This window comes from Pelobates fuscus, chromosome 2 (genome assembly GCF_036172605.1).
Source record: "Pelobates fuscus isolate aPelFus1 chromosome 2, aPelFus1.pri, whole genome shotgun sequence".
In the NCBI taxonomy this organism is placed as follows: domain Eukaryota; kingdom Metazoa; phylum Chordata; class Amphibia; order Anura; family Pelobatidae; genus Pelobates; species Pelobates fuscus.
The window spans coordinates 175051327-175068087 of NC_086318.1; the positions used below are offsets into that span (position 1 = coordinate 175051327).

The 16761-nt window shown below is 39.7% G+C and overlaps 1 protein-coding gene across 6 annotated transcripts in view; it reads left to right on the plus strand.

Moving 5' to 3' along the window:
• The window catches only part of ADGRB3 (adhesion G protein-coupled receptor B3), an 880860-nt gene that overhangs the window by 442925 nt on the left and 421174 nt on the right, over positions 1 to 16761 (plus strand). For all 6 annotated transcript variants that reach the window (XM_063442965.1, XM_063442970.1, XM_063442966.1 and 3 more), the window contains 2 exons: positions 16064 to 16165; positions 16463 to 16569. In XM_063442965.1, the coding sequence (XP_063299035.1) occupies positions 16064 to 16165; positions 16463 to 16569 (209 nt within the window). The remainder of the gene's footprint in view (positions 1 to 16063; positions 16166 to 16462; positions 16570 to 16761) is intronic.

A 16761-nucleotide genomic window follows, 5' to 3' on the forward strand; every position in this document is an offset into this window, starting at 1 on the left:
GAAAGGCAAGGGGTTGAAGGTACTGTATTTAGTGATGTCCCGAACAGTTCGCCGGGAACCGGCGAGTGTTTGGGAGGGAGGGTCTGCTGCTGATTGGCTGGAATGTGTCTGCTGACTGTGAGGTACAGGGTCAAAGTTTACTCAATGATGATGAATAGGGGGCGGACCGAACATCGCGCGTGTTCACGACCGCGAACACGCTATGTTCGCCAGCGAACGGTTCCCGGCGAACTGTTCGGGACATTACTAACTGTATTGTGTCACATGCAAACTTGGGATCACTTTGAGTACACCATGAAGGCCTGAGGTGCCAAGTGAAAAACTACAGATTTTTTTTTTTTTAGCTATTCACATGCAGAAATCTACACACCAAATTGCTGAGCTCTCTTACATTTAGATTCAAGTTGTACATCCTGTGTTTTAAGTGTAATTGCATTTATCTTTGTTTTTATGGCTGGGGCTTTAATAAATAAATGTGTCAAGGATGTTTTTAAGTTGAAAGGTTTTAATGTTTCTGCAATATGCTCTTGGTAGAGAAGGGGTTAGCATAATTAACTACATCAGGGACGTTTGTGGGTTGAAAGTCTTCTGTGAATATTTGAGATGGCACATATTGCCACCCACACATACTTGTACACATGTTAATAAAGACACATAATTATTACACTCTTGCATACACTGCGTAACACATTCCCATAAATCTAAACTGTACATTTACCAAAGACAGATCATGTTCTAAATCTCTAAATAGTGCTAATTTTGTTAATGCATATTGTAACTCATTGTAACTCATTCCCTATTATTAGTGATGTACCGAACTGTCCGCCGGCGAACAGTTCCCGGCGAAATTAGCGTGTTCGCGTTCGCCGCGGCGGGCGGACACATGCGCAGTTCGATCCGCCCCCTATTCGTCATCATTGGGCAAACTTTGACCCTGTGCCTCTCGGTCAGCAGACACATTACAGCCAATCAGCAGCACTCCCTCCCTTCCACACCCTCCAACCTCCCTCCCAGCATCCATTTTCGATTCATTCGGAAGATGCATGCTTAGTGAGAGGAGGGAAAGTTTAGCTGCTGCTGATTACATAGGGAAATTGATAGCTAGGCTAGGGTATTCAGTGTCCACTACAATCCTGAAGGGCTCATCTGATCTCTGCTGTAAGGACAGCACCCCAAAAAGCCCTTTTTAGGGCTATAACATCAGGCTGCTTTTTTTTTTTTTCCTGTGTAATGTAATTGCAGGTGTCTGCCTGCCAGCTTCTGTGTGAGGTTCACATTGGATACTGTGCCTATTTGCCCAGTGCCACCACTCATATCTGTTTTAACAATAGGTTAAGCTTTACATTTAAAATAAATATTTATTTTTTCACTGTAATAGAAGAGCAGTTGCCTGCCTGCCAGCTTCTGTGTGAGGTTCACATTGGATACTGTGCCTATTTGCCCAGTGCCACCACTCATATCTGTTTTAACAATAGGTTAAGCTTTACATTTAAAATAAATATTTTTTTTCACTGTAATAGAAGAGCAGTTGCCTGCCTGCCAGCTTCTGTGTGAGGTTTACATTGGATACTGTGCCTATTTGCCCAGTGCCACCACTCATATCTGTTTTAACAATTGGTTAAGCTTTACATTTAAAATAAATATTTTTTTTCACTGTAATAGAAGAGCAGTTAGTTGTCTGCAAGCGTCTGTGTTTCAGGCCTACTTCAGCGTGTGCTCTGCAGACCTGTGCCAGCGTGCTTTGACAGTTGCCAATCATATCTGGTGTCTCTTTAGCGTGCTTTTACAACCAAAATTTTGTTTCCACTGTAATAGAAGAGCAGTTGCCTGCCTGCCAGCTTCTGTGTGAGGTTCACATTGGATACTGTGCCTATTTGCCCAGTGCCACCACTCATATCTGTTTTAACAATTGGTTACGCTTTAGATTTAAAAGAAATATTTTTTTTTCACTGTAATAGAAGAGCAGTTAGTTGTCTGCAAGCGTCTGTGTTTCAGGCCTACTTCAGCGTGTGCTCTGCAGACCTGTGCCAGCGTGCTTTGACAGTTGCCAATCATATCTGGTGTCTCTTTAGCGTGCTTTTACAACCAAAATTTTGTTTCCACTGTAATAGAAGAGCAGTTGCCTGCCTGCCAGCTTCTGTGTGAGGTTCACATTGGATACTGTGCCTATTTGCCCAGTGCCACCACTCATATCTGTTTTAACAATTGGTTAAGCTTTAGATTTAAAAGAAATAATTTTTTTTTCACTGTAATAGAAGAGCAGTTAGTTGTCTGCAAGCGTCTGTGTTTCAGGCCTACTTCAGCGTGTGCTCTGCAGACCTGTGCCAGCGTGCTTTGACAGTTGCCACTCATATCTTGTGTCTCTATAGCGTGCTTTTACAACCAAAATTTGTTTTTCACTGTTATAGATTGAATAGCAGTTACTTGTCTTCAAGCGGCTCTGTCAGTCCTTCCTTCAGCGTGTGCTCTGCAGAACTGTTCCAGTGCACATTGCCAATCATATCTGGTCTCACAGTAGCTTGCACGCATAGTACCACTAATCCCCAAAAAAATGACAGGCAGAGGCAGGCCACCCCACAGGGGCCGTCGTGGTCGTGGTGCTGTGATTCCCTTTTGCCCTAGAATAATGCCCAGTTTTCAGAAGCCACGTACCCTGAACTTGAAAAGTTCTGAGGACTTAGTTGACTGGCTAACACAGGACACCCAATCTTGTACAGCCTCCGCTCGGAACCTTGACGCACCATCCTCCTCCAGCTTAGCTTCAGGCACCTCTCAAGATAGCACTCACCCGCCTGCCGCCACCACCAAAACTAGCACCACAGCCGCTTTACTTGGTATGTCAGAGGAGTTATTCACACACCCGTTTGAAGAAATGAGTGATGCGCAACCATTATTGCTAGAGGATGTAGATAACAGGGATATGTCTCAGGCAGGCAGCATTAAACACATGGAGGTACGGTGTGATGATGATGATGTTGTACCCACTGCTGCTTCCTTTTCTGAGTTGTCAGATACAAGCGAAGCGGTTGATGATGACGATGCGTCCATGGATGTCACGTGGGTGCCCGCTAGAAGAGAAGAAGAACAGGGCGAAAGTTCAGATGGGGAGACAGAGAGGAGGAGGAGGAGACCAGTTGGAAGCAGGGGGGGGTCGTCGCAAGGAGCTAGTGGCACAGTCAGACAGCATGCATCGGCACCCGGGGTCAGCCCGACAGCACGCCAATCAACGCATGCTGTGTCCACCACCAGAATGCCGTCATTGCAGAGCTCAGCAGTGTGGCATTTTTTTTGTGTGTCTGCCTCTGACAACAGCGATGCCATTTGCAACCTGTGCCAAAGGAAACTGAGTCGTGGGAGGTCCAACACCCACCTAGGTACAACTGCTTTGCGTAGGCACATGATCTCACATCACAAACGCCTATGGGATCAACACATGAGTACAAGCAGCACGCCTACTCTAAGCCGCCATCCTCCTCCTGGTCCAGCATCTTCAGCCACGTCAACCACTGCTGTCCTTCTTGCCCCCTCTGAACCATCCGCCACTTCGTCTCCCACCTTGAGCAGTTCCCGCTCATCTGCCCACAGTCATGTGTTTCTGTCAAGGACATGTTTGAGCGTAAGAAGCCAATGTCACCAAGTCACCCCCTTGCCCAGCGTCTGACAGCTGGCTTGTCCAAACTATTAGCCCGCCAGCTTTTACCATACAATCTGGTTGAGTCTGAGGCGTTCAAAAAATTTGTAGCTATTGGGACACCGCAGTGGAAGGTACCCGGCCGGAATTTATTTTCACAAAAGGCAATCCCCAACTTGTACTCGATTGTGCAAAAGGAAGTCATGGCATGTCTGGCACACAGTGTTGGGGCAAGGGTCCATCTGACCACTGATACCTGGTCTGCAAAGCATGGTCAGGGCAGGTATATCACCTACACTGCGCATTGGGTAAACCTGCTGACGGCTGACAAGCAAGGAATGCGTGGCATTGCAGAGGAGTTGGTGACACCGCCACGAATTGCAGGCAGTCCTGCTGCCACCTCCTCTACTCCTCCTACTCCATCCTCTTCCATAACCTCCTCGGCTGAGTCCTCTTGTGCCGCTGCTTCTTGCTCCACATCAATGGCACCCCCCCAGCTCCCCAGGTACTATTCCACATCCCGGATACGGCAGTGTCACGCCGTCTTGGGTTTGACTTGCTTGAAAGCAGAGAGTCACACCGGACAAGCACTCCTGTCCGCCCTGAACGCACAGGTGGAAAAGTGGCTTACTCCGCAGCAACTGGATATCGGCAAAGTGGTGTGTGACAACGGAAAAAATTTGATAGCGGCATTGAAGTTGGGCAAGTTGACACATGTGCCGTGCATGGCACATGTGTGTAATCTGATCATACAACGCTTTGTGCATAAGTACACAGGCTTACAGGACGTCCTGAAGCAGACCAGGAAGGTGTGTGGCCATTTCAGGCGTTCCTACATGGCCATGGCTCACTTTGCCGATATCCAGCGGCGAAACAACATGCCAGTGAGGCGCTTGATTTGCGACAACCCTACACGTTGGAATTCAACACTCCTAATGTTCGACCGCCTGCTCCAACAAGAAAAAGCTGTTAATGATAATGAATATTTGTATGACCGGGGTGCTAGGACAGCCTCTGGGGAGCTGGGAATTTTTTTGCCACGTTACTGGACGCTCATGCGCAATGCCTGTAGGCTCATGCGTCCTTTTGAGGAGGTGACAAACCTAGTCAGTCGCAGTTGTGTGTGTGCGTGTGTATGGCTGTCTGCCTGTGTGTGTGTGTGTGACAGGGTGAAGATTTCTTGCACATGGGTGTGACAGGGTGAAGATTTCTTGCACAGGGCGCCCAAAGGCCTAAGGCTGGCCCTGCGCATAGGTCAGTGGCTCTGCACCAGACTTCCCTCCAATTGATCAAAGTTAAAGGATTTCAAGTGGACTGATTACAATTACAGGGCCTCTAAAGAGTCCTGTATTGTTATTTGTCATCACTACCTTCCCGCGTCGGGAAGATTTCTTGCACAGGGCGCCCAAAGGCCTAAGGCTGGCCCTGCGCATGGGTCAGTGGCTCTGCACCAGACTTCCCTCCAATTGATCAAAGTTAAAGGATTTCAAGTGGACTGATTACAATTACAGGGCCTCTAAAGAGTCCTGTATTGTTATTTGTCATCACTACCTTCCCGCGTCGGGAAGATTTCTTGCACAGGGCGCCCAAAGGCCTAAGGCTGGCCCTGCGCATGGGTCAGTGGCTCTGCACCAGACTTCCCTCCAATTGATCAAAGTTAAAGGATTTCAAGTGGACTGATTACAATTACAGGGCCTCTAAAGAGTCCTGTATTGTTATTTGTCGTCACTACCTTCCCGCGTCGGGAGTGGGTCATTTGCGCCCCTGCTGCCTTCCTTGCATGTGGTAGCTGTTTGTCAGGGATTTGTCAATCCATATCTGCCAAGTGACCTATGTAGGGGGAACAGTCTCTATTCTGCTCTGTGTCAGTGTGTATCAGGGATCATTAGGATAGGTGTCAATCCATATCTGCCAAGTGACCCTATGTAGGGGGAACAGTCTCTATTCTGCTCTGTGTCAGTGTGTATCAGGGATCATTAGGATAGGTGTCAATCCATATCTGCCAAGTGACCCTATGTAGGAGGAACAGTCCCTATTCTGCTCTGTGTCACTGTGTATCAGGGATCATTAGGATAGGTGTCAATCCATATCTGCCAAGTGACCCTATGTAGGAGGAACAGTCCCTATTCTGCTCTGTGTCACTGTGTATCAGGGATCATTAGGATAGGTGTCAATCCATATCTGCCAAGTGACCCTATGTAGGGGGAACAATCTCTATTCTGCTCTGTGTCAGTGTGTTTCAGGGATCATTAGGATAGGTGTCAATCCATATCTGCCAAGTGACCCTATGTAGGAGGAACAGTCCCTATTCTGCTCTGTGTCACTGTGTATCAGGGATCATTAGGATAGGTGTCAATCCATATCTGCCAAGTGACCCTATGTAGGAGGAACAGTCCCTATTCTGCTCTGTGTCACTGTGTATCAGGGATCATTAGGATAGGTGTCAATCCATATCTGCCAAGTGACCCTATGTAGGAGGAACAGTCCCTATTCTGCTTTGTGTCACTGTGTATCAGGGATCATTAGGATAGGTGTCAATCCATATCTGCCAAGTGACCCTATGTAGGGGGAACAGTCCCTATTCTGCTCTGTGTCAGTGTGTATCTGGGATCATTAGGATAGGTGTCAATCCATATCTGCCAAGTGACCCTATGTAGGGGGAACAGTCCCTATTCTGCTCTGTGTCAGTGTGTATCAGGGGTTTTGAGGACAGGTGTCAATCCATATCTGCCAAGTGACCCTATGTAGGGGGAACAGTCTCTATTCTGCTCTGTGTCAGTGTGTATCAGGGCTGGGCTTTGAGGACAGGTGTCAATGTTAGGTGATTTCTGCCCTTTATGGATTAAAAGCAGACTCTGCATCAACTGTGCAATTTTCCATGGGAGTTTTGCCATGGATCCCCCTCTGGCATGCCACAGTCCAGGTGTTAGTCCCCTTGAAACAACTTTTCCATCACTATTGTGGCCAGAAAGAGTCCCTGTTGTTTTTAAAATTCGCCTGCCCATTGAAGTCAATGGCGGTTCGCGCGGTTCGCGAACATTTGCGGAAGTTTGCGTTCGCCGTTCGCGAACCGAAAATTCCGGGTTCGCGACAACACTACCTATTATTATTTTACATTATTTTTTCTAGATAAATAGATTTACACATCAGGTCAAACAGAAATTGCTTGTACAGATTGCTGTTCATTGACTACTAAAAAAGAATAAAATTATGATAATGTACACAATCTTTTCATTCAAGCTTCCATACTTGCAAATATTTCAAGGAAAACATTTTTTAGGTATTATAAAGTATCACTTATTTTACATTATATCATCCAGGATTTGAAATATTATCATAAAAGCCAAAATACTATTTCCATAGAGTATGTGTATGAAAAAAAAAAAAAAAAAAAAAAAGAAAAGAAAGAAAGAAAGAAAAAAAATTGTTAAAATAACCTATTTATGCATATTTAAAAGGAACATAATTATATTTTTGGAATTGCAACTTCTCACAAAGGCCATTAGGGTATAAATAAAAAGTCTATGTGTAGGAGCAATAACCACATACTAGTTCCAATATATGAATAATATATAAAGTTCCAAGTAGGGATAATAAATATAGATGACCATAGAAAAATATTGGCAGTTTATTTATGTCTTGGAGATCTTGAAGAAAAAAAAATAAGATGTACCTAAAATACTTATGTTTATGATTATAATATTTTCATATTGTTTTGAATCTCTGCTTAGAAAACTATTCTGATTATGCATTAAAAAGAGGAAGATCATTTTCCACATCTAAAACATTAAATTGGGGGAGATTCACAGAAATAAGCCCCACGCTGAAACTCCCAATACAATAGGTTGATAGCAGTAGCTATAGAAGTCAGCCTTTATCCATAAACAAAGCAATATTCAAAGTGCTGCCTACACACTATCCCAACTTATAATACACATTTTAACATTCTAACATTTGTACTATTGCATGGGCTATTGAAGTGTAAGCTCACATGCCAGCCTAGAGAGATATAGCTATTTCAAATTTAGCAGGAATTATTTTATGACATTTGTAAAAGGAACTGTCTTTTTGCTGCGAGAAAGTATAATTTTGTCTTGCAGATCTTTTGTGAGATACTTATTAAAACGTATATGTTTCATATATTTATATTTCGTAAAAAAAATATGATGTATTCACTAAAGTAAGAATCCAATGTGAATTTCAAATTTAAGGGCAACTTAGCAGAACAGGAAGCATAGCTGGCAGATACTTTTTTTTTTAAAATTTCAGCCATTTTTACCTTCAATTTGAAATTTACGTTGAATTCATTTTGAAAACTTCAATTAATAACCCTAATAGTGTCCAGCTCTCAATCTTCAAATATTTTAGATAAATTGACTTAATGAAGTATAATAGCAGGAGAGGATTAAAAACAAATGTGATACATATATGCTACCTAGAATTCTGGGAAACCTCTAATTAAGTGACTACTCAAATAGTACAGTAAAGTGCTAAAATAGAAATATAAAATGTGTGCAAACACAACTACAGTAATAAAATCGTAATACGTGTAAAATAGTGATCAAAGACATATGCAAATATGTGCAGTGGTGCAAATCACAATACAGTGCTACAAACCCCTATTGTATGTGCAATAATGCATACAAATAATTTTACGTTTATACTTGTACCAAATTCCCAATTTGGGTTCCAGATAGTCTAAAAATATAGATTATCTTCGACCCAAATTGGGAATTTGGGTATAAACATAACATTTGCTACTTAAAATTGTCCTACCAGGAGTTTGTTTTGGTTGCTGAAGGTTAAGTGTGGTAATAAGTTTTTTTTTTTTAAATATACGTATTTTATTTTATAATTCTCGCATTTAAGATTGTACTGCCCCACTTCATAATTTTTGTTTTCAACATGCGAAAATATGCTTTATAATAACATATTACAATATATATTATAACATTTTACAGGCATTCTCGTAGAAAACATAGGTAAAGAGAACAGTTACAAAAATTCCTACCACATGCATTCAGTCATACAGAGTAATAAGCATACCTCTTATCAAAGTTAAATAATGTCTATTTTCTGCTCTTCTAGGTGTATAACCATGTGGAGATTAGTTGCTTTACTTCACATGACAGTCACAAACATTGCAATGGCATGTTGCTCTGGAAAAGTCTTTGCATCTTTATGACATTCTAATAAATTTTGCCCAAGGCCTGACAAAGTAATTCAGCAATAAACTTTGTTAAGACATTTTTACAGGGTTATTTACTGAAGGATAAATGAACATCCAATCGGCAATGGCAGTGTTATTTAACCCTTTCGTTTCAGATCTATTAATCTTCCTCAACCAAAATATAAATTTTATGGCAAACAAAAAAATCTTGCCAGTATTGTAAGCAGTCATTTTTTTTATATATTCTGATAGTGCCAACAGATGTCCTTTTATTACAGTTGACATTAAATTATATGGAAATCTTGGTAATTACAGTAGGATTACATTAATTTTAATAAGAAGTACAGTTTCTGTGCATACTGTAAAATTATCAGGCCCTTGTCCCTACAGTTTTTTTCATTTTCACTACCGAGCACTTTTTGTTTGATAAATACTTGGTTTATTTGATATATGAGATACATAGCAACCACGTAAATGTAGATTAGCAGCCAAAAAGAAAAGAATTCAAGGGAAATTCCAAGTGAATTTTAAAATGCCAAACTTGAAAAATTATCTACGTCAGCTATACTTTCCATTAAGGTACTCTTACCTTAAATGTGAAATTTGATATGAAATAAATGCTCTATTAAGTAAATAACCCTGTAAAATATAAAGTTTGTGTAATTTATTAATTTAGTTATTATTTATTGTGTTGAGCAAATATTGGAATAATAAAATGTTGTTGATATTATGCCTTCTTTGCAATATTTCATATGAAGTCTAAAATAATAGCATAAAAGAACACATTTTATCACATATCTTAGGTATAGCAAAAATAGATACATAAAAATAGTTCTGCTTAGGGATATGTCAGGAACCAGATGGCTATGGTAGTAATGCAGCCTCATAAAATGCTAACTGAATTTAAAAATAATGTATAATGACATAAGGCCCGTATAGTACAGTTATACCAAACTATTTAACTATGCGGTTCTATAACCTTGATTTGATATATTTAGATTAACTTTTTAAATTAGTTAATATTTTGCATAAACTTTTCAAATCATTTTTCCAAAATATTAAAATATCAAAAATATATCAATACATAAAAAAATTCAGAATATTAAAACATTTTTCAAAATATTCCATTGTTTCAAAATTTTATTGAAAAATATTAAATCATTTCATAAGCATATTTAAAAATATTATGTCAAATATAAATATATTATTCTTTTTGTTCTAGAATTGAAGCTTAGTGGTAGAGGAACATATTTCTCTACCAAACTTTATTCCGTTTCTGTGCATGATTGCAAAAGGTCTTTTGCAATCATGCACAGAAACGGAATAAAGTTTGGTAGAGAAATATGTTCCTCTACCACTAAGCTTCAATTCTAGAACAAAAAGAAGATGATGATGCTTATGGGCAAAATGTCATGTTCCATTGCTTTATGTTCATGAGTCAGGAAAATACAAAATCTAATTTCCTAGCTGTGACCTTATGCACAACTCATCTCTACCAGTGCATGTTCTTTTTCCAGGGTACGTCCTGAGTTTGCATGGAACATGTGGCAACATGGTGAAACTGGTTTATTTTAAAGGCAAACTGCTACATGTATTCTCTGTTTTTGGTATAACACCATTAAAAATAAATAAATAAATAAATAATGGTTTCTGTAAGACTCCATATTTTAGAATTATTATATGGGGTAACTGTTTTTTGATCCACAAAAAAAGCAGTTTAATAAAACTGAAAATTGCTAAAATGTGTTGTTTTTATTTAACTTATTTTGGATCAGAAACATTTATAAAAGTTTGAACGTTGTCAATGAAGTCTTTTTTCAGCCTATATAACAATGTAACTGTGTGACCCAATAAGCAGGGAAAATACTCACTTTACTTTGACCGATTAGCTTGCAAAGTCATCTAGTCAAAGTGATGCCTAAGGCATCTCATTGGTGATGCACATAATGACTCCTAGTAGGAGTAAGACTTGCTTGGGGATCAATGTTTTTTGGTTTTTTTTGCACAGTTTTTTTTTATTCACGAGAATAGGCAGCCCCTGGTTCTATTAAGAGTAGAGAATAAGTGACTTTTTGACCCAGTTTATTATTACCCTCTAGCACTTGCACATGGAGTGGAGTAGTATAGACCATTCACTGGGCCCCTTTGGTTAATATTGGCATTTTGGGACAATACATTTTGTTTAATCCCCTACAGAATAGAAAGGAGTGAGAGAATATCTTGGCCGTCCCAAGGTTTATCCTGCTGTCACACTGACCCATATATCTACACTTATAATTATCATTCCTGCATTACAGATGAAACAGGATATAAGTGAATGGTTAATCTTTAACAAAGGCATATATGCTTAGTCAGACTTCACTTTGTATCCTGACTGGTGTTGTGTTGCTAGTGGGGTATTGTGCCTTGTGCACTGAATTAAAAAAAAAGAAAAACAATCTAGTAAATTGCTCAAGGCATTTCAATTTAAATGGTTTCCTCTGGTCAGATGCTTCTTTTTATGATGTAACATCTAATATATGCATGTTAGTATCTAGCAAATAGGTGACATTTCGGCACTACACATCCATAAAAAGTTTGCTGGGCTCTAGTAAATCATCCTTTAAGTATAAAACAAGCCACATGTAATGGACAGATAATTTGCAAGACCATGGTGAATTATCAAGTAAACACAAATTAAAAGAAGAACCGTATATACTCGAGTATAAGCCGACCCAAATATAAGTCGAGGGCCCTAATTTTACCCTTAAAAAACTGGGAAAACTTATTGACTCGATTATAAGTCTAGGGTGGTAAATACAGCAGCTACTGGTAAATTTCTAAATAAAATTAGATCCCCAAAAAATTACATTAATTGAATATTTATTTACAGTGTGTGTATATAATGAATGCAGAGTGTGTGTGTGTATAATGAATGCAGTGTGTGTATATAATGCAGAGTGTGTGTGTGCTTATATGAATGCAGTGTGTGTGTATGCATATAATGCAGTGTGTGTGTATGAATGCAGTGTGTGTGTGTATGAATGCAGTGTGTGTATATAATGCAGTGTGTGTGTATGAATGCAGTGTGTGTATATAATGCAGTGTGTGTGTGTGTGTGTGTGTGTGTGTATGAATGCAGTGTGTGTGTGTGTATGAATTCAGTGTGTGTGTATGATGCAGAGTGTGTTTGTGTATGTGATGCAGAGTATGTTTGTATATGTGATGCAGAGTGTGTAACATTGGTGGGGGGAGGGCATTTTTATTATTTTTTTTTTAATTATTATTTTAATATTATATATTTATTATTTTTTATTTTTTTAATATTATTACATTTTTATTTAATTTTATTATAATATTATTAAAATTTTTATTTTTCCGTCCCCCCTCCCTGCTTGATACATGGCCAGGGTGGGGGGCTATATTATTCCTTGGTGGTCCAGTGGATGGGCTGTGCAGGAGGGGGTCTGGGAGCAAGCTGTTACTTACCTTTACAGCAGCTCCGTTCAGCTCCCTTCTCCTCCATGCCGTTCAGCTCACAGTGTAAGTCTCGCGGTCTGCGTGCCGCGCGGGGCGTTGCCATGGTAACTGACGGCTGCGGCTCTCGGGGGACTTACACTGGAGCTGAACGGCACGAAGGAGAAGGGAGCTGAATGGAGCTGCTGTAAAGTTAAGTAACAGCTTGCTCCCAGCCCCCAACAGGACCACCGGGCTTGTAATGAGCCCAGCGGTCCTGGTCTATTATGGCAATGTAAGTTGCCATAATACAGACACTGACTCGAGTATAAGATGAGCGGGGCATTTTCAGCACAAAAAATGTGCCGAAAACTCGTCTTCTACTCGAGTATATACAGGAAACTAATTTAATTGGTGCTTTCCTTGGCCCTACTGCTATCCTTGCAATAGTTAAACCTTCTATCCTGCTTGAGCTAATGAGGAAGCATACAACTGGGCAACAGTGATTGGCCAATAGTGTCAGCTGACTCTTTTCAGCCTATCACAGCCACCAATTGCTGGTATGAATTGGTATAACCAAGGAAGCGTGTAATCTTTGTTTTAGCCATACCTCCCAAGGGAGCCAGGATGTAGGTAGCCAGTGACCCCCAATTTAGTGTTAAAATGCTTGAATGTTTATTTAATATTGACTGGAGAGACAATGTCAAGGGGCTCCAGGTACTATAATCAAGTCAATTAGACAAAATGTTTAATGTGTCTATTGTGTCCCTTTAATTATATGGATTTTCCCTGTACTATCTTTATGGTATTGTTTTAAGCTTATTGACTCACTTTAGCACATCATAAAAACATTATTTTATACATATTGCAAAAAAATAAATAAAAAAATAACACCCATTTACTTTACATTTTGCCTCAGGATTTCTTTGTATATTTTTACTGCTTTGTAGTGCCTGGTCACTTACCTTACTTAGACTATCATGTGATGTTGACTTAATTAAGGCCAGATTAAGTAGAGATGAACCATTGTGATGAGTGACGCAGGAAGGGATAAGAGCAGTTTTGAATGTTTCAAAGGAATAAGCATCAGTTCTTTGCTGCATCACTTATGTGAACTATGAATAAATAATCATCTCGTGGCTTCATAGCTAGGTCATGGAGTGGATATTAAAGCCTTTTACCATTTAAATAAACTAAGATTTTTTTGATTCAGATCACAGAGCTATTTATATGATCTTTATTAAAGCATCTCAGTGCTACTCACCTGGTCTTTTCTTCACCTGTGATGTAGGGGTAGTCAATTTAAATAAACTAAGATTTATATTTCGTATGCAGAGCAAGAAATATGGAGATGGGGAAGAGCTAAATCGGCAGTGGGGGCGGTGCTAAATCGGCAGCAAGGGGGGAGATAATTGCAGCCTCTACCCTGCCCAGTTATGCTGCACACTGGAAGCAGGAAGGAATTCCTGTTACCCCAACTACTAGACAGGGACTGCAAGCCTCCACTCCTCCTCCAGAGCATAATGGAAAAAGCTGTCTGTCAGCCTGTAACTGTGTGTGCGTGTGTGTGTGTGTGTGTGTGTAACTGCCTGTAACTGTGTGTGGTTGTCTGCCTGTAACTGTGTGTCTGTCTGTAAGTGTGTGTGTGTGTGTGTGTGTGTGTCTGTGTGTGAGAGACTATCTGCCTGTAACTGTGTGTGTGTATGTGTGACTGTCTGTGGCTGCCTGTAACTGTGTGATTGTATGCATGCAACTTAAAGACTGTAACTGTGTCTTTGACTGTGTGCAAGTGCTATGGGCCTGGGAGTATGTGCATGTGTCAATATTTAACAGTATATTTGTATAACTGTATGCCTCTGACTGTATGTCTAACTGTGTGCATGTGACACTGCAAAAATACATACTAAAATTCACACATGGGTCTACATGCATTTTAGAAATATAAATTAAAGGATCACTATAGGGTCAGGAACACAAACATGTATTCCTGACCCTATAGTGTTAAAACCACCATCTAGCCCCCCTCGGCCCCTCATGCCTCCATAAATATAGCAAAATCTTACTGTATTCAAGCTTGAAGCTGTAGCTCTTCATGGTGTTTGTCTCAGAATAACAAGCTGTCTGCTGACATCATCAGAAGTGGTAGCCTGATTCAATCACAGTGCTTCTCCATAGGATTGGCTGAGACTGACAAGGAGGCAGATCAGGGGCAGAGCCAGCATAATTCAAACACAGCCCTGGCCAATCAGCATCTCCTCATAGAGATGAATTGAATCAATGCATCTCGATGAGGAAAGTTCAGTGTCTGCATGCAGAGGGAGGAGATACTGAATGTTTGGATGCATTTTAGGCAGCCATGACCCAGGAAGTATCTCTAACAGCCATCTGATGAGTGGCCAGTGAAGTTATCACTAGGCTGTAATGTAAACACTGCATTTTCTCTGAAAACAGTGTTTACAGCAAAAAAGCCTGACAGTAATGATTCTACTCACCAGAACAAATCCAATAAGCTGTAGTTATTCTGGTGACTATAGTGTCCCTTTAAATACCCCTATACAAAACACTACATCTTTATACACATACGATGCATGGATGAGCGGGGCTTACCAGGGAGTGGGGGGCATTGTGAAATAAATTTTGCACAGGGCGCTTAAAGGCATAAGGCCAGCCCTGCATAAAGTCTGGGCTAGAGGAGAAGCGAAGGACTTGCAAAGGCAACAGACAAAAGAACTGCAGCTTTCTCTAGGTGTTTTTAAATATAACCACAATGAAAAACTGCATAAAAAATGCCTGCATGTTTTCATTGGGGGCATATCTACTTGATAGTGATTTATTTTTGTATTTTGAGTATCCCTTTAAAAATGCACACCATGTGATTTGCAAAAGTAGTACAAAATGGCAGTGACAAAAATATGTATTCACTTATAGTATAATGAATTGAATACTGAAATGAAATATTTAGGTAATGGGTTTAAAATAGACATTTGCTTCAGATGGATTTTAATCTACACCTGAACGAAGGAATCATCTGGAATTTACCTGTAGAATATTATTCAGTGGATAAGATTTCACTGGTAATTCCAGACGAGCAATTTGTCCAGGTATGGATTAAAAGAAATTTAAATTGGACAAACTGTCCGAAACAAACTTTTGCACAAGTCCAGTTTAAATTCACTTTCAGTTTACTACAACTCAGGGTTTAATGAATAAACCACAGGAGCACTGACAACTGAAAAGGAAGCTTTAGGCAAAAATTACCAGCTACAGATATTTTCAAACTTATGACTTGGTGAATTTACCAGAATTTACAGTCTAGTGAATTAACCCTTTATAGTACCTGATGAAGCAAGTTTGCTGAAAAGGTAGATCCAAAGATGTTATAAACTCCCATGATGCTTTGCATGCATTTAGTATGCCAAAGCTTCAAGGAATCCGTAGTTCTACAACATCTGAGGATCTACTTTTTGGGCACCCCTGTCATAGAGTGATAGAAAGGAAACGAAACAGCACCTCTTCAGCATTTCCAGAAATATCAGTAGATTGTTGCAAATAATTTTTGTTAAAATGCAATTCAGACATTAAGATTCCAAATACATAAAGTGGTATAATTGGACCAGACCATTAAGTATATTTTAAAACATTAATAAAATATGAGCTGAATTATCTATTTTATCATTGAGCTAATGTCGCGTTAGAAAAAAAAAAAAAAACATCTGCGACCACTCACGTTTTTATCCTAAGGCATTTTGAAAGCTGGCTAGCGTGACAAATAATTTAAGAATCATGGATGTCTGTGTTTAATATAAATCTCTCACTCTTATTCACAGCTCCTTATGAAATCTGCCCCGAGGATTATTTGATGTCTATGGAATGGAGAAGAACCCCAGCTGGAGACCTGGCATTTAATCGATGTCCCCTTAATGCTACTGGTAAATGTTTCCCTATTAAAATATATACATATCTAAATGCCATTTAAGTAATGTAATTTTTTTTTTTTTACACAATTTAACCATTTCTATGTTTACAATTCAATCTCATGAAGAATCACCTTTGGAAAATCTATTAATAATAATACAAATACCGGTATATATTTATAAATATAAATGTTTTGAACACAGATTTTTCATGATTTTTATTTTCAAACTGCAGCTAATTCAATGACTACATTTTTATCTCAGTGTTTCTGTTCTGAATCACATATTTTCTGCATCTTGTGTGACTTCTAGGTACCACTAGCAGGCGCTGTTCACTCGATCTTCATGGAATCGCCTTCTGGGAACAGCCAAGCTTTGCAAGATGTATATCAGCTGAATACAGACACTTGCAGCTTTCAGTAGGTGCAAAGCCAGCTTTTGTCCTTGTTACGCTTATTTTCCAGTATGCAGCTGTGTAGAAAATCATAGCTCATTCATATCTAATGAAAAATGCAGTCTATTCATACAGGAATTAATCTCGTGGCAGTCTCAATACAAATATCAGCTAATAGATAAACTATTTAATCTGGGGAATTTTAATTTAAAACCCA